This window comes from Phoca vitulina, unplaced genomic scaffold, assembly GCF_004348235.1.
Source record: "Phoca vitulina isolate PV1807 unplaced genomic scaffold, GSC_HSeal_1.0 scaffold6, whole genome shotgun sequence".
Taxonomy (NCBI): Eukaryota; Metazoa; Chordata; class Mammalia; order Carnivora; family Phocidae; genus Phoca; species Phoca vitulina.
The window spans coordinates 36,578,854-36,601,356 of record NW_022589709.1 but is presented as its reverse complement, the minus strand read 5'-3'; the positions used below and the strand labels follow the sequence as shown (position 1 = coordinate 36,601,356).

Genomic DNA, 22,503 nt, shown 5'->3' with positions numbered 1-22,503 from the left:
AAAATCACTGAAGGTAGACTCACAGAATGCAACCTAAAACCGGTACTCTACTTTTATCATAGGAATAGTTACTTTAGGTTATCTCGAAAGTGCCGCAATAAATTTTAAAAGTAAAAGGCAGTAGGAAAACGATTAGGACACTGAGGGGCTAACATCACCATTTAATACAATCATTTAGTCATTACTTCCTAGATTTACTGTCTAAGTTTACCATCTAGAGATCTACCTCTTCCTAGTAATATGACATCTAGTAAAGGAGGAAATTCAAACCTGCTCTCCATGGGGTTTGGCAAACAAAAGGACACAACTGATTACAATGATATGTAAGTAAATAAATAAACATTTACTGAGGGGTCAATAATTGCCAAATAGTAGGCAGGTGGTCTTTGTACAATTTATGGGGCCAAATATGGGGTAAAATGTAAGAAAAAGAACAAACCCTCCACATCATCTCTATTCGGGCTACCCTAAAAGGCCACAGTCTATTACCTGCACAACTCTAGGGGGTGCCAGATAAGAATTATGTTCCCATAGAGTTGTGCAATGAGGCAGCCTGTCTTGTACCATATTTCATCCATCTACAATACTATCAATTTTAAAAGGTAGCACTGTTTTATGTACCATTAAGAGAAAAAAGTCACCAAATAATCCATGATATGCCATTAATTTTTAAGATGCATCCCAAATTCAGAGATGTTAAAATGTGATAAAAGGTTTTAAAATCAATGAAAAAAGATGATAATCTGAGCAATCTTCAATTGACTGAGCTATATATGCACAAATAATAGCCTTTCTTTGATGACATTATTATATATGAAGTCTGCACAAGAATTCTGAGGAAATTTTTTCACTCTCCTGTGTGAAATTGAAACAAAGAACATTAAGAGTGAATGAAGTATAGTTAACATCGTAAGTCATATATAATGCACTAAGATTTTCAAATTTATGTTCTTCCCTTAGATCTTTAAATCGATTATGTTAGGAATACTGTTTTCAACTAACTTTTGGTTTAAATCTCAATTACTTAATGACCACCTATCCCCCTCCCTTAATAATCTACACACACACACACACAGACCCTGTTCTTCTCCCCCAACCCCATCAGCTACTGAGACAAAGGCCAGAGAAGCCACTTGCAAATCAAAATGGAGGTAAAAAAAAATCTGGTTCCAATATAAACATTTCAATAACCAGGATGGTAAATAGAAAACCTAGATCCCAGTAACAGCTTTGTCACTAATAATAGGGTAATTCTGAGCAAATTTCTCAGTTTCCTCATCTACATCTAGAAATCAACTAATTGGACTTGGTATGTCTCTGAAAAATGCCTACCACCTTTCAGATACTATCTTTTGGCAACATATTCTGGTGGAAACCTTCTCCTATAGGTAATGTTCTTCCTAAATGTACTGTTCATCTAAAACAGTAACCAAATGTGGGCTGAATGAATATATATACTCCTTTTAATATGGAAAAAATACGCCTCACTGCCAAAAATTTAGAACAGCAGCACTGCAAAAATGAATTCCTCTTCTCAATGACTAAAAAAGATTTTAGTTTTGATAGATTTACTTAATTTAGCAGTATAAAATTCTAGTTCTAATTTTTATCTGATGGTTCAGCTTTTAAAAAAAAAAAAAACTATCCATTCTATAGCTCTGGAAATTATTGGTATTATTATTGCTCCAGTAGAAATATGAAACTTTGGCCCACAGTGTCTAAAAGATTTTTAAATAAAAAGTAGTGACTATTAAAAAAAAGTCATATTATTTCAGAATTATTAAATATAATAGTATCCTGAAATAGAGGCCTGTGATCTTTCTCTTTATCACCTCCTGGGGCAGAGATTTTCTGAAATCTCAGGGAGAAATTTCAAACACCAACTTGGGCATTGGGTGAGCTATATTAAAGTTTCTGGGAAAACAAATTCAAGTATAACCCTCATTTTTAGGGCAAACAGAAATTAGGGAAAGTCTTGGTAGATGACCACTTAGATTCATATTCAAAATTTTATCTTTGTTTTTATGGGGTCCCTAAATGAGCCACTAACTGCAACTAATCTGTTACTTTCAAGGAGAAAAAAAAATCAATGTTTTCTTCTAGTATTAAAATATGAAAATAATGCTAAGAATGAAATTAATATTATATGAGTATAAGATGAAACTGATAGAGTATGTTAAGCAGCAATTTCATGCTCCGAGCAAGTAAATCTAAACATACAATTTCATAACATTTACAAATGCACATATATAATTCAAACTGAAATGAGATGAGTCTATAATGTAACTATTCAAGTCATTCAGTAAACATGTTATATTGCCCCGCTATGTTACACATGAGAGATGCACACAGAAGTGCTTCCATCCACTGATAAAGCCATAATGTGCATATGTGAACACTGGGCTGGCTAAAACACCAAAGAGGAATGGGGTGAAATAACAAGCTGATTGCTGAGAAGAGGCACACTTACCTAAAGACAAACTGAAATCAGGGTAGGGATTAAAAAAAAAAAAAGTTCACCTGCATTAAACAAAGCACTTTTGAGACCACTATATAAGGTGATTTAGGTTTTTTCTCATCCCCACCTGCAATAACTCCAAACTCCTTTGCCATCAAGCAACTCACACATCCAGATGGACAGACAGTCTGGGACATAGGAAAAAAGAAAGTATAAGGGTGTCTTACTGCAGAGAAGGGAATGTGGGCCCCAGATTCTATACTCAATGTATCTACTCATTGCAACTCTCTGACAACAGTCTTTGAATAAACTATTGCATTGTGGGGAATACTATTTGTCTTGCATCACAGCAATCGCCTTCCAATTCAAGAGAGATCCACTGATTCATTCATTTATGTGTATATATTTTATATAAACACAGAGAAATCTTAGAGAGCCACTTTTAAAAAATGTTCACTATTGACAATGTAATTTATTCGGAAAACATAGGCTTTGCAGTCTGATAGATGTGGGCTCTAACCTTAGTTTAGTTGCTCTTACTAGGAATACAACTACGAGTAAGTTTATTTATATCTGAGTCTCATTTTACATTATCTGTAAAGTCAAGGTAATACCTGAGACAGTTGTGAGGATTACACAAAGAAACAAACAACTATTTCTAACTAGACAAATGTATGCACAAGGGCCCCAACCAGAAGAGTAGGACACAGTTGGAGACAGATGGTATTAAATTGCCCCCTTTTCCCAAAAAAGTGAGTGGAAGTTGTAAAAGTACAAGAACCACCATTCACATTTAAAGCCCAATAGAAGCATGGTCAATCCAACTGTATTTTAGACAGTTACTGTCAAATGTTACTTTAGACAAGAAACAAGAGGAACCCAATTTGGAGAACTAGGAAGAACATGGCTTCAGAAATGGAGAAAGTCACAGACAGATGCAACTTGGACTGTAAATTAAGGATATTACAGTAATTTTAACTAGCATTTGTTGAGTGAATACTATGTGTAAAACCCTGTACACATGTGCCAGAAACCAGCACTCAGCTCTTAACCACTAGGGAATCCAGTCCACCGCAAAGTTAAGGTAAACACAAAACAGAGAGAGCACCAATACAGAACTAGTAGACTATGGTAGTATATTAGACCTCAGCTGGATGGCAGGACTAAATATTTGAGCCCTCCTGGGAAGCAAGAGGCCATCCATTTTAGAGGAAAGAGGGACGAAATGAAAATTGTAGTTGCTAAAACCCAAAATGGGCACATGTTTCTCCAAGGCCTTCTATTGTTGGGGATGAGCAGTAGTAAAAGAAAAATTCTGGAGCACCTGGGTGACTCAGTAGTTGAGCTTGAGCGTTTGACTCTTAATTTGGGCTCAAGTCACGACCTCAGGGTCGTAAGATCGACCCCCTCGTCGGGCTCTGTGCTGGGCGTGGAACCTGCTTAAAATTCTTTCTCTCCCTCTCTCTCTGGCCCTTCCCCCTTCCCTCTCTTAAAAAAAAAAAAAGAAAAGAAAAGAAGAAAGAAAACAAATTCTAAACCTTCAAATTCCAAAGGCCTGGTATGGACTGACATCTTAGTTTCTATGAAGAAGGAGGGAAGATGGAGAACAGGTGAAATAGTCTACACATAGTGCTCCCTGAGTCCAGATGAGAAGAGTTAAAATGGATAGGCCCAGATGCCTTAATAAACCAGTCATACCCTGTTCTAGCTTCTCTATTTCAGCTTACATAGCTGCTCACTCATATTGTTCCAGTTTCATTTTGCCTAACATATCAATTGAAAAATGGTTCTTATTTTAATCTTACAAACTGCTTCCTTTGGTTGCCTGTATGTTCAACTCCAAAAAAGAGAACTAGACCAGTGGTTCTAGAAATGTGGTCTGCAAACCTCTGGAGGTTTCTGAGATCTTTCAGGGTGTCCACATAATAATACTAAGACATTATGTGTCTTTTTCACTGTGCTGGCATTTGCAGTTAAGAAGGCAATGGAGAACAAAACTGTCTGTGACTTAGCACAGATCACAGCAGTGGCACCAAATTGTAGTAGTAGTCATTGTGTTCTTCACTGCTACACACTCGAAGGGAAAAACACACACACACACACCAGTTCACCTAAAAAATGCTGATGAAGCAGTAAAAATTACTTTTATTAAGTCTCAACCCCTGATCATATGTGTGTTTAATATTCTGAGTGATGAACTGGCATAACTGGGTGATGGGAATTAAAGAGGGCACATGATATGATGAGGACTGGGGGTTATATTCAACTAATGAATCATCAAACATTATATCAAAAACTAATCATGTACTATACCTTGGCTAATTGAATTTAAAGTAAAAAAAAAAAAAAAAAAAAGGCACCTGCAAACCAAATCATGTTATGATGATTGTGTAGAGGAAGAGTAGTTGTGTAACTGAGTTGTGAGCTAAAGTAGCTGCTTTTTAAATAGAACATCATTTTTACTTGTAAGACTGATAAACAAATGATGATTATTCACATTTGGGTGTTTGGGAGCCATAAACAAAATAAGCCTGACAGTTCAAGAAAAACAACCGATGGTGTTTGTGGCTAATGATAAAAATTGAGCTTTCTTGCTAAAATTAAAATTTTGGGAAACTTGTATCCTCTCTGATAAGTTTAATACTTTTTCAATTCTTAAAAGCTTTGCAGATGAGATTGGTAGTAATATTAATAGATAGGATTTTTTGATACTACATAATAAAATATGTCAACATGTGGAAGATCTGCATAACTCAATGCAACATTATTTTCCAAATGACCAATACATGATGTTATAAAATCATTCATGAGTAAAAGATCCATTCAAAGTACAACAAAGACCAATGGATTTTCATGAAAACAGTACAAAAAAATACTTAGGGTTGTGTTTTAGATTCATACAGCAAGTAATCTTTAAGAAACTACTTCTTGGGATACCTGGGTGGCTCAGTCGGTTAAGCGTCTGCCTTCGGCTCAGTCATGGTCCCAAGAGTCCCGCATCGGGCTCCTTGCTTAGCGGGGAATCTGCTTCTCCCTCTGCCTGCTCTGCCTGCCGCTCCCCCTGCTTGTGCTCTCTCTCTGACAAATAAATAAATAAAATCTTAAAAAAAAAAAAGAAAGAAACTACTTCTTGTTGAGTGTTGGTGAAGCACCATAGAATATATACAATTATCTGAAAAAGCTATTAAAATTCTGCGCATATCTGTATGAGGCCAAATTTTCTTCATAAATGTTGATGAAAAACGTATCAGAAGAGAGTGAATAAAGAAACAGAGGTGGAATTCAGCTGTCTATTAAGCCAGATATTAAAGAGACGTTTTTGTAAACGCCACACTTCTCACCATGCGTTTTTGCTTGTTTTGAGAAATATAGTTATTTCTCATAAAAAATATGTTATTTGTGTCATCATATAATGGACTTACTGGTATTTTATTTTTTATTTTTAAAAAGATTTTATTTATTTATTTAATTACTATGTTCAGTTAGTCAACATATAGTACATTTATTTATTTGAGAGAGCGAGCTCAAGAGAGCTAGCGAGCATGAGTGGGAGGGGGGGAGGGCAGAGGGAGAGGGAGAAGCAGATTCCCCGCTGAGCAGGGAGCCCAACAAGGGGTTGATCCAGGACTCCAAGGATCAAAATCTGAGCAGGAGGCAGACGCTTAACCGACTGAGTCACCCAGGCACCCCGGACTTATTGCTATCTTAAAATACATATTTATATTTACGTTTTAAGATTTTATTTATTTATTTGAATGAGAGAGAGAGAGAACAAGTGGGGGGGAGGGGCAGAGAGAGAGGGAGAAGCAGATTCCCCACAGAACAGGGAGCCCCAAGCGGGGCTCGATCCCAGACAGACACTTAACTGACTAAGCCACCCAGGCACCCCTAAAATAAATATTTAAAATTTTTCTCAGATTTAATTCTTTTTGTGGTATCAATTGGTATAACCCACATAAACAAAAACACTTTAGTGACTTTAATAATGTTTAAGCATGTAAAAGGGTCCTGACCAAAGGTTTGAGAAAGAGTGATTATAAACCAATCGGGAAAGACCTCATTTGGCCATAATTCTCCCCATACTTCCCAAAAAAAGAGGGTAAAGAGAGAAGAGAAAGAAAATGGGATATACTGAATAGTAGGTATCTCACTGGTTGTTTTCATACACATTAATTTACCTTATTTATCCCTTACAACAGCCTAATAGCTACAATTATCCTTAATTTACAGATGAAGGAACTCAAAGTCAGAGAGAGGTGACTTGTCCAAAGTCACAGCTTGTGAAAGAATTAAGATCATTATAGCATAACTCTGTTTGATTCTGAAGTTCTTTTTCTTTCCACTACATTATACTTACAGAATTCCTCACCAAATTTGGCCAATAGCCAACCAAAACAAATAAATGCAGAGCTCTGGTCTTTATTGTAATTTCTGTTCTAAATCTAAAGATCTAATTATTTTACTGATTTCGAATTCTTTTTTGGCTTGTTTTTACTGAATTCAAAGAATGCTGGTATACATAATACTGAAGTGGATTTAAAGAACAATGTACTAATTTTCTGAGTGTTAGCATGTATCAGTCATACATAGTATCACAGTTCTTTCAACCTTGTGCTAGTCGATTTCAAAGAGCAGATTTATATAATGAAAGGTCTGTCTCTTCTGCTTTGTAGGTTCATGTAAGCGAGCATTTATTCAAATATTCATTCATCAAATATCTATTAAAAATCTACTGTTTACTAGGCTTTGGCAGCATGAAACATGAAAATATAAAGATTGATTTCTGATTATTTAAAATAGAATCATGGCACTTTAAATGCTTTAAAATTAAACAATTTTGTGGCTACTTTCTCTGTAATCAGGTTTGATTAGTTTCCCTTTTAAATGAAAATCTTAATATGAAGAAACTAAGGTATCCTTAGTGAACATTTAATGATTATATTTTAATATTGCTTTATTGAGTTGCTAGAAAACACAAGTGCTACTAATAACGATCTTTTTATTAGAGGCTAACTTTTGTCAGGTGGGATCCGTTTCCCTTCTGACTCCAGGTGGAGCCATTCAGCTAGAGTGACGTTCCCAATTTCTGTCACCATCCCTCACTCTTTCCCTCCCACAGGGGGAGTGATTTGCTTGCTTAGTACATTTGGGGGAAGAAACAGAATGCTCTACTCAGCCCTTCTGGGCATTTTTCAAAGCTACTTGCAAAAAGGATGCATTCCAACTTGCTTTCTACCTTGTGAAAGGCGAAGTGGGTGCTTGGAGGATAGATGAAAATGTGTTTCAGAGGGAAATATATTAGGTAATCTAAATTTAGTCACAGATCTAAGCCACATTTTCCATTTGAACTACATCAGTTAGTAAAGCTGGTGTTTTGATCTCCTTTTGTCTGATTCCTTTGTGACTGGGTCCCACACTCAGGAAGGTAAGATAGACATATTATTTTTGGTACAAGGTAATGAAAGGTATAAAAGCTGGGGACCTCGAGAATTGGATACTTTCTTAGTTGATTATGAACTTGAGAGAAGACAGAAGTTATTTATTAGCTCTGAAGCCCCAACACGGTGTGTCAGAAACCACGTTCACTTTACATATATTATTATCATTCCATTTTTTCAGACCAAAAAACTGAGACATTGGGAAGTTAACTTGTTTGAGGTCACAGTATATTAAGTGGAAAGAGCTGGGATTCAAATTCAGGTCATTCAAATTCTGCACTTTTAATCTCATTTCCATACTACATCTCTGCAATGGGTATGATTCTGAATGTTATTCAGACACTAAAAACAGAAAATAAAAATAATTATTATCAAATCTGCCTTCAATGACTACCAGTTTCAAGTTCATCTGGGAAAATGTAAATGTTTTGGAATGTAGAAAATGTTTAAAATATAAATTCTTATATTGATTATTAAATTACTATCTAAGCCTATTCTTTTTTCTTTCCAGTTATATATTAAAAGATATAGGGCTAAGGGGAAAAAAGGGAAGAAAGAAAAGATGCAGTGTGATGGGGGTACTCAGTTTCAGAGGAAAGCAAAATCCAGTATGAACAGCAGCAGCCCCTGGTGGTCTAAGGGGAAAAAATAGTGTATCTATAATTATGGGGGTAGAAATATGTTTTTAAAAAGAATATATGTACATATTTAGCCATTTGACTCAGTTCTCAACCCAACACGTTAAAAATCAGATGCTTTAAAAAATGATCTGTTGGCAAGATGCTTGTTAAAATTTTATCAGTTGAAATATTAAAATTCATTATGAATTAATTAACACATTATATAAAAATAAAATGTTTTTGTTTCATCGTTTTACAAAGTACTATAACCAGTGGTGATTAACACTGGGAATTTTGTGTGTCTTGCTATGTGTTGCTCAGAAAGAAACTAAATTTATAGGATTACCACTAAATTGATGACATTTTCTGTCTTCACTCTTGAATTCAGTTGGCAGATGTTTTCGAGAACAAAAAATTCCATCTTATTACAAAACATATTAAGCAGGTTTTCCTGCCAGGCATGTCTGACATGATGTTTATTGCCTAGACCAAATCAATCCCCTTAATAAGCCATAATATATGCCAGAAAGTACATTATTTCATACTTAAGGAAAGTTGCCACATGAAACAGTAAGTACTTTGATCTCTCAAGCTCTGCTTCTAATGCATCAGAAACGTGCGACATAATCCAATAGTTAGTCATATCTATTTATACTCATTTAGTATGTAAAATAAAACTACACTTTGCTAATCTTAAAGTTTTAGGCCCGGATTCTACTTTATTTGTGCCTGTCTATAATGGATATTTACAAAATTTGAAAGGAGATTTTGGCTTTTTAACAGATTCCAGAAAAAAAGAAAATTCAAATACTTAAATATACAAGGAAAATAAAATAGTTCCAGAGATTAGACATTCATTGACTGTAATATAAATAAATTAAAATTTGGTTGCTAAAACACTAGATAGAAATGACTCCAGTGGCCCTAGCACAGAAGAGAACAGGTTCAGAGAAGAAGATGGGATATTTATTAGCCTTCACCAGTATTTTGAACATAATCCAAGTCAGAGCATCAAAAACATATTTTTTGAAAGAAAACTTCAGTTTATCAGTCAGCTGTTTCTGAACAATTGCAAAAATTCACATAAATGCTGAAAAAATCCGTCAGAAAACTAGACACCAAATATCTCTCATGTTAAGGGATAAGATTTTTGATGGATGTCAACAAGCAATCAAGCCATAAATATTTGAGTATCTTCAGTGTGTAATGCCAGGCTTTGCCAAGATTCTTATTCTGTAAATGTCTCCTCCACATTTGGATTTTTCCTTCTGTGGCCATGTAATTTCCTTCCCCCTTCCGCTCGCAGCATTTTTTTTTTCAACCTTCTGAGTCTAATCTCTCTTATTTACTTCCTATCACCACAGCCCACAATTAAGTCTCTTAGGGAAGAGATATTTAAGCGGTTCCAACTCAGTATTACATACATCAGCATCAAGTCACTTTTGCCTATATTCCACCTACATACTGTAAAGTGCTTTTAAATGATCTTCCTTAGTCTGAGTACTTGTCCTCTTATGCTCCAGTTTGATACCAGAATAACCCTCATTTCTATGCTGCAGGTCACATTATCTAGCTATCTTTAGACTAAGGCCTAGTCTTTTTGCTTTGGTCTCCTTGCAGGAGATTGGATTCTAGTGAGTGGGTTTATTATCAGTTCCTGACTCCTCATAGTATGCTCTGTACTATTGTAAAAATTAGCTCATTTCTGTTTATTCTTAAGGAATGACTGATAAAGTATGCTCAAAGACCTATAATATTATGGGGAGTGGAAAGGCATGAAAGATAAATATTAATAATATTATGAAACAAAAACACAAGAGATATCTCAGGACAGCAAATGATAAATTCCATATAAGTAAACCAATCACAGTTAACTTCCATGAGTCATTGTAAGGAGAGGTCACTGATTATGGTGATATGAAAAGGTGAGATTTCAGCTGGGCACTACAACATGGATAGAATTTGGATGAAGGAAAAGAACAGGAAGCAAAGTTACATAAAGCACAAAGTGTGTACAGCAAAGAACAAGTATAGCAGCCTGGCTCTACTCTTATGAGCAAGGCTGCAAAACAGAAACAGCAGTAGGTCATCATGAAACATTTCCATTTTGACCCATAAATATAGTACCCTGATGATAGAGCTAAAAAAGAAAACAGGATATCCCACTTTTATATATTCAGATGAAAAGGTATAGATCAAGGTATTAAATAAATCTTGAGAAACTGACTTCTTATTATCAATTTTTGTAATGTTTTCTCAGCCACTGGACTGGGTAGGGGACCAACACTGTAATTTTTTGTTTGTTTTGGATTGTTTGAATGAGTTTTCTCACAATCAAGTAGCATACTTTAATGATGCAGAACATATTAAAAAAAAAACAGTAGTAGTTTGGGATTTTAATCTTGGCTCCACCACCTTACTTACCAAATAAAAATTTATTATGAAGACTCTGTTCTGAGCCCTGGGGATATAACAGTGAGCAAAGCAGACTAAGTCCCTGCTCTCATGGAGCTTACATTAAGAGCTACGTGACTTTGGGGAAATTACTAAGTTTGACTCATGGTCTTCTCATGTAAAACTGGATCAATATTAGTGATCCTATTAAAAGAGACTATGTATGTATACACATACATATAATGTAATCTATTTATGTGCATTTATTATTTATGTTTTAAATATGTATTATATATGAATTGTTTATAGATATTTAACAGCATCTATTAAATAACTGATCAAAAATCTATTAATCATCAGATGTCATTTACTTTATATCATGCTTCTTTTATTATAATTGTTTTAATTTTCATATTTCATGTATATATTTTGTTTCCAACTGGTTAGAACAATGTGGTAAAGAGGAAAGGGAGAAAGAATCTACAATTAGAAGTCCTGGTTTCAACACTTAGTTCCACCATTTACTAGTTATTTGATCCTAGACAAAAATGAGCCATCTGTGCATCAGTTTCCTTAACTATAAAATAAGGATAAAACTATTTGATCCACTTACCTCATGGGATTGTTCCAAAGAATAGATGATCAATTTCAAAATGTAAATAGTTAAGAAGTATATAAATTAATGCTAATTTATCCCCATCACATACCATGCTCTGTGTCTGAAAATTACAAACACTTTTTGGAGACATGTATTGGAAAGGAGAGTACAAGAAGTCACTTCTCGAGTGGATCAAAATTACCTAAGAATTAAGACACCTTACACAACATGAATCATTCTTCTCTTTCTCAACCACCGGATCACACCTTACTATCTAGAAGTATGTTTGAAGAGTACCAACTTAACTCTGCTATTTTGCACAATTATAGAAGATTTTAAGAGAAAGGGTATTTATTAAGGAAAAGTGACATTCATAACTAAGACTATCAGGTATATAGTTGTATTATCTAAACGAGTCTGTTTTTGCTTTAAGTGCTTTCAATGGGAACTGAGACTGATGAGTGAAATGGGACAAGAAAGAAAGAAGCAAAAAGACATGATAAGGAAAAAAGCAGAAATGGCAGGAGTGTAAAAGAGATAAGAGAGTTAAAGAAAAAAGACAAAGGGAAAGAGAGATCTTAAAAATGAAGCAAAATAAAAAGATTTTTCTTCCTTGATATAAGAAGAAAAACAGAGGCAGAGATAAATGAAACAGATTTGAAAACTGAAAACAGAAAACAGAAAATGTACACATACAAGAGAACAAAGCAAAATATCCACGCAGTGGTGACAAGAGAAAGAGAAAATAGAAAAGAAGATATAAAACCTACAAGACAGATGTCAGAAATAGATGCATAATCTGTATATATCATAGGTTAATAAAAGAAACTTCAAGAAGAAATAAAAAAATACATAAAATCACTTTTTGTTTACATTTTACATAAGCCAGTGAATTTTTCTTAATGATTTGTATATTTAAAAACTTTTACAATTTGTTTTTGAAATCTGGATATCAGAATTAATTTTCTTTTTTAACTGTCCTAAGAATGGTGGTTGACAGACTGGATCATATAATTAAAAAGCTTAGGAAAACTGATATAGAAAGTGACATCATGATACTTAGGCAGCCATAGGAAGGAAAAACGGTAATATACCTACATTAGAACAAGCAAGCTACTTACTGATTCCAATCTAATCACTGTTTTTATTTTTCAAAAAATATATTAAATAGCGACTTGCTTTTCAGAAATTTAAATACTACAATCTCACTAACTTTTGCTTGAGTCACTGTATGATGAGCTTTGGGTATTCTTGGTCTGGATACCCTTTTGGGTCTTGAGAATTTATATGCTGCTTTCATACTGTTTAGCTGCCCTAACTTACTCAACAAACTGACCTACAGTCTTGAATGTTTGGAGTGCAATTCCCAAAAGTATAGTGATTATGCAATGAACTAGAATGAAGAAAATAACTTAGAAAGTTATATATTCCCCTCAAAGATGGTATGAAATATTTTATTAGTAAGCTTTTAAAGGAAATGTAAAAATAGCTCAAACTGATTAATTTGAAACTTTACTACTATCCTACAATATAATTTATAAAGTGTTAATTTGTCTATGTTTAAATGTTCTGAATTGCTCACTTTTAAAAAACATATCAATTTACTGTTTTACTTACCCGGTAGCATTTTTGACAGGCTTTACTATTAAATTCTATTTCTAGGGCCCATAAGCTTTGAAAATTGCATAAATCTGTCTCATATATACAATGCACAGTATGTATATCAAGCAGAATGTGTCAAAGTTCAAATAAAATTGTTTGTGCCCCCTACGAATTAGAACTCCTTGGGCAGCACTGCTATAACGATCCCATGCTGCTAGCATTACAAAGTGCAAAGGTTCAGTGGGTAAGAAAAGAGCAAAGGAGAGAGTTCCCTCATTACACTATCCCTAAACTATTCTAGTTTAAATATTTATTAAGATATTAATTACTCTTCCTCCCTCCATCTGCCTTCAGAAGTTAAGCTGAAACACCGTGGATGGATGGTTGCTCGTAGAAAAAGAATGTATTAAAACCGTTACCACCCAAGATGAAGACTGATGTTTTGTATGGTGCATTATTAATCGCTTTTGAAACTTAAGTAAAATATCGCACTGAAATAAGAATGACGTGTTTTGTAATTTAATAAAAAAACAAAACATTTCATCCAAGTAACAACCATGGGATATGAATGGTTGAAAATTAAAGAATTAAGGTTTTTTTTAAAAAAAATAAAATAATATATGTGAAATAAAATACAAATAAAGTAAAAGAAATAATGAAGGAAAGTAATAATCTTATTACTTACTCTGATATACAGCTGCATCATCTCTTTTTCTCTTTGGGGGTTACGATACTTTTCATAGAAATCACGTCGCTTCTTTGTTTCTTTAGAGACTTTATCTTTTCTTTCCCGTTTTTCTGCTGGTTCATCTGAACTATCAGAAGATGACTGTACATGGATCTTTGGCTTTTCTACTTCAATATAGTTTTCATTGGGATTCAGTACTATTACTCCATATCCTTCCTGTTTTGAAAGCAAAGAAGGCAGCATAATTTAACCTTAGAAACCATCTCAATTCATAAAAAATCTGTAAAATTTCAAAGTAAGTCATTTAATATAGTTGCATATTCACTAAAGTATTTCTTTATAAAAGACTATAGTTCTACTTCTTCCGACAAAAAGTTATTTAAATTGTTTGCCTGTTTGTAAATAAACAGATTATTTGTAAGAATAAAAAGACAAAATTGTAACATAAAGATTACAAAGGTTATATTTTTTAAAAAGGACTTCAGATCTCTCAAAACCCCCCAAATAATTGAAATAAATTATCAAATAACAAGTACACTTTCAAACCACATTAATATTTAAATACCTATTTTGAGAAAATAGCCTCCTTGAAGCTGAAGTTAAAATTTCACACCCTATTTTGTTGGATTCTCTTTCTTTTACAATTGCACTTTAATGAGCATTTTTTATTTATTTGAATTCAAGAAAGTATAAGCAATTAAGGAATAAATGTGACCTAACATTCTACAGATTTACATATCTGTAATATCAGAAACATATAATGTCTACCTGTGCACCTTGTATTTTTCCACCTCTCTTCTTTCAAGAGGCCACACAAATCATAAAACAAAATAATATCCTACTATAATGCATGGAAGCAATTATTTAATCCTAAAATTTCTTTCATTTTTAACCACCATAAAAATTTCTCTTTATTAGGGACCAGTACCAGAAAACAAGTCCCAAAGTCTAAAATACAGCTTACTGAGCTATTATACCTTCTCTAAAGTTTTAAAGATATATTTTCCTGTCTGACAATTCTAGCAAGGCAAACATTTCTATGGCTATAATTAGGAAAACTTTTGGTATTTATATTAAGTTATAACTGATGGAATAATCAAACCACCAGAAAGTAGAGAAGAATAAACAATTTCCACTGACAAGCATGTGCAACATAAATTTGTGAAGCTATTAATATCTTATATTTTCTATTCACTTCTGTACTGTGGGTGTCCCAATTTTGCCTTGTAAAATCCTGTAAGATCATATTTTAAAAATGTATTATATTACAATAAAAACATGTAAGAGTTATGGAAAATAAAGCTTGAAAAATCTCACCCTTACTGAAAAAGAAAAGTATATACTTTTTCCAAAACTATAACTGTAGAACTACTTCAAGTTTAAAATTTGTTTTTTGCCAAACCAACCATAAGAAGATGATTTTTTAAAAAAGTAATGGCAGTAATAATAGAGTAATATTAGCACTGACAATTATCTTATTTTTAAATATGCTACACTGCTGCACATAGTTGGTTTAATGGTCGATTTCACAATCTACATAAAAACTTCAATGGGATTTTTCAATTTTTTCCTCCAGTTGATATTATTGTCTAAAACCATAATATGGTTTGCAGATTGTGAAGTTCATTAAAGTTGTGATTTTAGTGATAGTACTGTTAATTAAGATATAGTTGTCTTGCACACATGAAAACTATATAATAATACATACCAAACTGATTAACAAAATACCACATATTCTTTAATACATGTTCAAATAAAACTTTTAAATAAATACCTATTTTATGAGAAGTTATAAAATATTTTACAAATTTAAACGTTCTACATCAAAGCACAAGATAAAGGGTTTTTCTTGTTTCTCTTTTTAAGTATCTTAGCTGGTAAGCCAAAGTTTTACCAACAAAAGATATTTTATTTGGTCCTGCTTTATTCTAATCTGTATAGCTATTCAAAAGTCTTGTAATTCATTGTGATCACTGTCAGGTAGACAGATTGTCACTTGGTGATTTTCTACAGTTGGACACACTTGACTAGTTATTAAAATCACATTTGAAGGAAGTTCCTACCCCTCTTCCTTGCGCCTCTTACAACTTTTCACGCCCTTCTCAAATTTCAGCTATAACTTCTCCTCCCACCAAAAGTAAGTTAAAGAACACTGTTGCACTCTGCTAAACAGGGTGAAATAGAGGCATTCATACACTGTCTCTGGTGTAAGGAACATAGTCAAAAAAGGTCACCATAGGCCAAAAAGAAAATTGCCTCCTTACTAGATTCTGTACCGTGAGTAAGTGGTCTCCTGTCATGTTTCTTCCCTGCCTTCCCTGAGTGAGTTGAACTTTAAACACGCACACACACACACACACACACACGCATGCACATGCACACAGTCTCTCATACTCACATATGAGTTAGAAGTAGCAAACCCAAAATAGAATCTTAGAATTTTTAGAGATGAAAGTAGTGATATGCTACATTTTAATGATAACATGAAAAACATCAAACTCAATGTGACAAAGTGGGACTTTAATAAATTGATAGAACGTGAGCACCACCTTTGCACCATGAATGAATTCCAAATAAAGGTAAACTCTTTAGATAAAATTTACAGTCACTAGAATTATAAAACTTTCCCCTTAATTTTTAATCACTAGATACAATATTTTCATAATAGCACATTTATTTGAGCAGAAGTTTTTACTTCAATTTTTGGAAATCATTGATTAAAAAATTACTGCACCTACTTGATTTTAAATGGACTGAAATTTGATGTGTCCTGTCTAAATAAGTATAAAAAACAGACACACATAAATCATCAAAGAAGTAGTATTTGTCTAAGTTATTGATTATGTAACTGAAAATTACATGACTCATTTGTCCAATTTTATAAAGACACAATGTCAATTTTTCACCGAGGCATCAACTGATGAAAAATGATTCTATTTTTAAATCACTAGTATATAAATCAATTAGAGAATTTTTAGCATTTAGATTTCAACATTGAATGCTGCTCTTTAAACACCTGAATTATTTAGAAAATATTTTATCATTTAGATATTTCATACTGCCAATTTAATTAATGGAATAACAATCAAGAAATATTCAGGAACATTTTCTGCAGAAATGAGAGCTAATTTTAATAAATGTCTTTGTTACAAATTCAATTACCATTCTGTGAAAAACTTACATTTTTCAATTAAAATTTTCCTGATAAATTAATTAATGCGATATTCACAGAGACCATTAATAACCATTTTATAATGAGGAAGAGAAAACTGGAGAAACAAAATAAAGTTAACTATCCCACTTACATGCTCTAACCACAGATACTAGTAAAACTTTGTCTTCTCCTCCTTTTCTCTGTCACATATAAATTTGTCCAAAAATTTCTTTATATATTAAAGCTAAAAAGATTTTTGCCATGTCAACATTAATACATGGAAACCAAGGTATCAAAGTAAATAGTCAAAGCAAAACAAGGCAGATAGCATATCAATAGCTAAATTTAGCCATTTTAAATGCAATATCAATTTATATCTTAAAAAATCAGAATAAATGTCATTTTAAAAATTCTCTCTATTCCCAATAACTTAATCTATACACAAAGAAATAAATAAAAAGAGATCCTAGTTTGACCTATAACAAATGTACCCATAAAGTTTTACAAAACTTTATAAAACCAGGCATCAGATATAATATCATAAAAGAACCGTGCATTGCCACTCTAATGAGGCCTCCATAACCAATGCTTACAACCTTAAACGTTTTATATTGAAGTATTATTTTTATATTTAATTATTCATGCTAAATTTCTCATAAGATGAAAAGGCAGGTCATTTCAAACATACATGGAAACTTCTGTTATCTTTAACAAGACAAAATGATCAAACTGATTATCTAACATTCTACAACTAAATAAATAAAACTTCTGGCATCCTGATTAATGATTTACCCAAATCAATTCTAATATCCAACATTTGAAGAGACAAAGTATATATAAAGTTGTTAATTAACTATTAGGTTTGAGTGCACAGTCTAGTAGAAGATCAAGAAAGTGATCAAGAGGATAATCTTTTCCATTTATCTCATTCCACTTTCTATCCTTTGTAGCTATAACTGTAGTTTCATTTTCAGAAGTGTGTTTATAAGGCCTAAACCATGGAATCTTAATCAGAAACCCTCAAAATTTTATTGCTAGACACACAGTTTATTCAGCACAAGGGCTTGCTGTGATTTACACAGAAGCGCAGGCCTGCAGGCCTCCTTTACTTTTTTAAGTCTATAGATGCACTTACTAATAAATAATCATTCATTTATCATTCAATCAACAAATGATGGCTTAGGTCAGAGGTCTAAAACAGACAGGTGATGCCAAACACAAAGAACCAAAGAGGAAACCTTGCTTAAGAAATTAAATCAGTATAGAAATGTACTTGTCAAGAAGATTCTACAGATAGATAAAACGTTTCCATGTCTGACCAAAGCCAGAATGTATTTTGATCCCAACAAAATCTTGCTGAAACTGAAGATTTATCCAAGTTAATTTGCCCATTAGTTACCAGTTATAAGGAAAATAGAAAATAGGAGAAAATTCTACATCTTTTCAAATCTCCTATGGTTGGCTAAATAAAAAAATCAGGTGAAAGTACTCAGCTCTGTATATTAACCTGCCAATACTGTAAGTCACATGTGACCAAAGAGGTCAGGGGCCAGAGTAGAATCCTCTGACCTATGGAACTCTCTGTTTTGGTCTTCAGGCAAAGCTCTGTAAAGATCATTTTACACAGATTGATCAATCATATTTTCCAAGTTTAGCATTCTATCTGCTTGGTTTGAAAGAAGAAAGGTGCTCATCCTCAAGGGAAATGAAACCCAAAGCATTTTACCTATAAACTACATATACCCATGGTTAAAATGGACAAACCACTGTCCATTCATCTTTTCTGAAAGATGTATGTTGTATTTATTCTCATCTTTTTCCCAAAAAGGGTATGTCTATGTCACTGTTGCAACATTCTAGGTGCAACAGTGAGATGAGGTCATGACAACCAATCAGAAGTCACTAGTGAAGCGTTAAAGTAAACAGAGCTGTTGGAGCTGCAGCTCTGCTTGAAAAATGCCCCCTCCATTATTTCAGCAATTTTCTCAAGACGTGACCTGGGACTGAAACGCCTAAAATGTCACTTGACTCCGTTTTGTGCTTCCTCCCAATGTGCATTTAAGTCACAGCACCCTGCTAATATTTTATAAAATGTTTGTCACAACCATGCTTTCTTTACCTTGTTGCTCCCTAAATTCTAATGTCGTGTTCCATGGTACAAAAATGCCATAATATAGACCAACATAGATTATTCCAGTAAGTTTCCAACTTCAAATAGCTCATCAAGTTAGTCAGTAAAAGAAAGCATGCCACAAAAAGTTTTCAGAGGACCACCTGTTGTCTATTATTTTTACATAGCACTTACTCATAAATCATAACACAGGGTAATTAATCAAGCTGTCAAAGAGAAGGTCAAAGGTTATATGGTAGAGTCAGAAGGTCATGCATGGGCTGATAGAGGTCAGGGTCACACTGCATTCCTCATTATCAAGTTGGGATGAGAGACGGCCCAAGCAAACAAAAGTGAAAGCAGATGGAGAAGTGAGTGGATAAAAAAAAAAAAAGAAAGAAAATTTCACAAACAAAAAGAAAAGTGAAAGAAGACTGTCAGCTGCCTTCAAGTAGAGAATAGAAGAGAAAAGAAATACACTGAAATGTGCTCAAAGGAGCTCAAGAACATAAAGAAACTACAGTTTTATTAATTAAATAAGATGAATATAACTTTTCCTGGCCATTTTACTAGTGCATACTAAGCAACATTAGAAAATATATGTTTAGCATCTCTATACCTTCTCCAGCTAGTGTGCTCAAGATAAATTAAGGTAAAGGCAAAGAGTTCCAAAGATAAAGTATGATTACAAAAAAAAAAAAAAAAAAAAAAACCAACACAAAAAAAACACTGCAACTTATAATAAGAGGGTTTTTTTTCCTTTAATAATGTCTCTGAATTACAACGTAGATGTGCAAATAGTTTTAGCCACAGGATAGATAATTTTTAAGTATGATACAAAGATATCCACAAATATAAACACATCATAAAAGTCCTTTTGAATAACAAAACAGTTATAAAATATTCTATTATTATGCTGGCCTGAATCAGATGCAGAATACTGTGCAAAATTAGCTGTCACCCTTTGCTCAAAATCTTTGTTAATCTCATTTTGAATGTTTGCAGCTTTATCAACACATGCATCAATGTCAGCTCCTTGGTTACTGAACCGCTGTAGTTGGAAGAAGATATAATTAAAATGTTTTGGCACAGAAAAGGTGAAATTGTATCTTCCCTTGTTCCCTTAGGAGTCTGTAAAACATGAAGGATATATTGACAAACATATACCCTTGTCTCTGATTCTGACATCCCAGGTCATCCAAGTGCTATTTATTTTGAAACATTCACTTTGCACTTACCTATATTATCGCCTGTTCTGTTTCTAACTTTTCCTAGGTTTTAGAACATTGTGATCCTTAAACACCACAATTTTTTCTTCTGATCACCAATATTTTATTTATTAAAGCATTCCATAAACTTACATTAGCATCATAAAAAACATTTACGATTCATTATCAAGGACATAAATATGATTTAATAATACAGCATTATGAAATCTTTTATATTCTTTGCTTTTCATTCTCATAAAAAAAAAAACACAAACATACACCCACACGTTTACACGTTACAGTAAAAAGAAGTAACAAGTTACAACTGTTGCCTGTCTATGACAGATCAAAATCCCTAAGTCGATATAGGGAATCTCACAAACACACCTCCCCATTACATGGTCCCAAGCAGAGTTGGATGGACAAATTTATCTTATGAAATTTACTGTTCTTCATGAAAGTTATGCCCTTACGCTATAGAGGGCAAAATGAAAGTCCAATAGTCTCTTAGCTTTCCACTAAAATCCATTATAAAACTGTGTAAATATCGTAGTTCAAGGTCTTTTAAAACATTATCCCTTTGACCCAATCATATACCATGCAAACATATGCTTACGTTTTAAAATTACTCTTAAAATCTATAGTACATTAATCATTTTATCTTCAAATATGTCACCTTTCTCTTTCTTTTTTACTCCAATTAAAATGGCATGTTTAAAATATTTTTGTTGTTTTTTCAAGAACATATATGAGTACTTTGCTTGTGGTTCTAGAGTCCACTTGCAAGCATGACAACATAAAGAAGGATCCCAAGTATTCAATGAGTCAATAATTTGTTAAAAACTGATTTCATACAATGAATATTTAATAAGCATCTACTATTAACCAAGCACTGTGCTAGGTACAGTGCTATACCTATGAGTCACCTTTCATTTTAAGATATTTCCATTCAATAGAAAATTCCAAATCAGAATTAAGTACAAATCCCTAAAATGTCTACATGAAACCATTTTATTCTTCAAGAGAAAAGAGGATATGAAAAGGGGAAAAAAGGAAGAAAGCATAATGATAAGATATTCCTAAAACCAATCTAGCTACACTTTCAAGCATAGTTAACCCTAAATGGTAAGCTATGTTTCTGTTTGTATTAAGAGTAATAGTTAAACTTAACTCCATCACAATGAAAATGCACTGCTTGGGGATGTGTGTGTGTATATATGTATATGTTTATATATGTGTGTGTGTGTGTGTGTGTGTGTGTGCATTGTACACATTCAGATATTTCAATGAGTAAAATCATTTCATAATCTAAGGGAAAAGCTTCTATACACATCTACCTCCCAATAAACAGGTGCAACTGAGTAGAGCTATGAATTTCCCTTCTCACAGTGACCTATGTCAGAAGATCTCCTCATACTTCTGCTAAATAATTTAATTACTTATGAGTTATGGTTTCTTTGTAACCTTTTAAATGACTAACTCATTAAAATGCAAAAATATGCAAAACATGATGTCACCAGGTCAAACAGCTGTGTTGGTAAAATTATGGCTGTGAATGTCCCCAAGAACATGAAAATATTAATAATTTATATTGCTCATTAGATGGCAAAAACTCTTTAAACAGATTTAGAGACAGATTAATTTTATAATCACAAAATGCTACACTACCTCATGGTAACAAATCTTTCTACCATCTGTGACCCTTTGGTGTACATAAAACATATAAAAATTCATAATGGCTTAAAGTTTTTGCATTACAATATGCATATTCAGGAAAAAAAGTCGTAAGAACCTGAAATACAAAAGTAAAGGACTTTGTTTTTTAAAAATCACAAAATCACAACTATTCATCAACTTTAATTACAACTTAATTTTCCTTCAAACAGGACACAGTAATGGCAAATAAGCTATAGCATGAGACAATCAACAAGTCATACCTCTGCAAACCAATATGATATCTGTCTTACGCTGTTTAAAAATAAATGTCATACTATGACTTCAAATCTTGTGCAGAAACTTCTCAGAGAATGACAAGAACTGATGAAATTACATAAACAAAGTACTATCATACTCAAAGTTCAAAATGTCTCACGCCTGGGCTTCACAGTATTATGATGGTGCTGAAAGCAAAGGACAGGAAGAGATCTCCCCAACTATTGGCTGTTTTTAGACATAAAATGTTTTAGTTTAAAAACATATGTGTTAATTGTCAAATCTGTGCTATTTCGCCAGG

At 33.2% G+C, this 22,503-nt stretch overlaps 1 protein-coding gene across 5 annotated transcripts in view; it reads right to left on the bottom strand.

The window, feature by feature from the left end:
* The window catches only part of FAM172A (family with sequence similarity 172 member A), a 410,254-nt gene that overhangs the window by 229,221 nt on the left and 158,530 nt on the right, over positions 1-22,503 (bottom strand). For all 5 annotated transcript variants that reach the window (XM_032404002.1, XM_032404006.1, XM_032404005.1 and 2 more), the window contains one exon: positions 13,796-14,014. In XM_032404002.1, the coding sequence (XP_032259893.1) occupies positions 13,796-14,014 (219 nt within the window). The remainder of the gene's footprint in view (positions 1-13,795; positions 14,015-22,503) is intronic.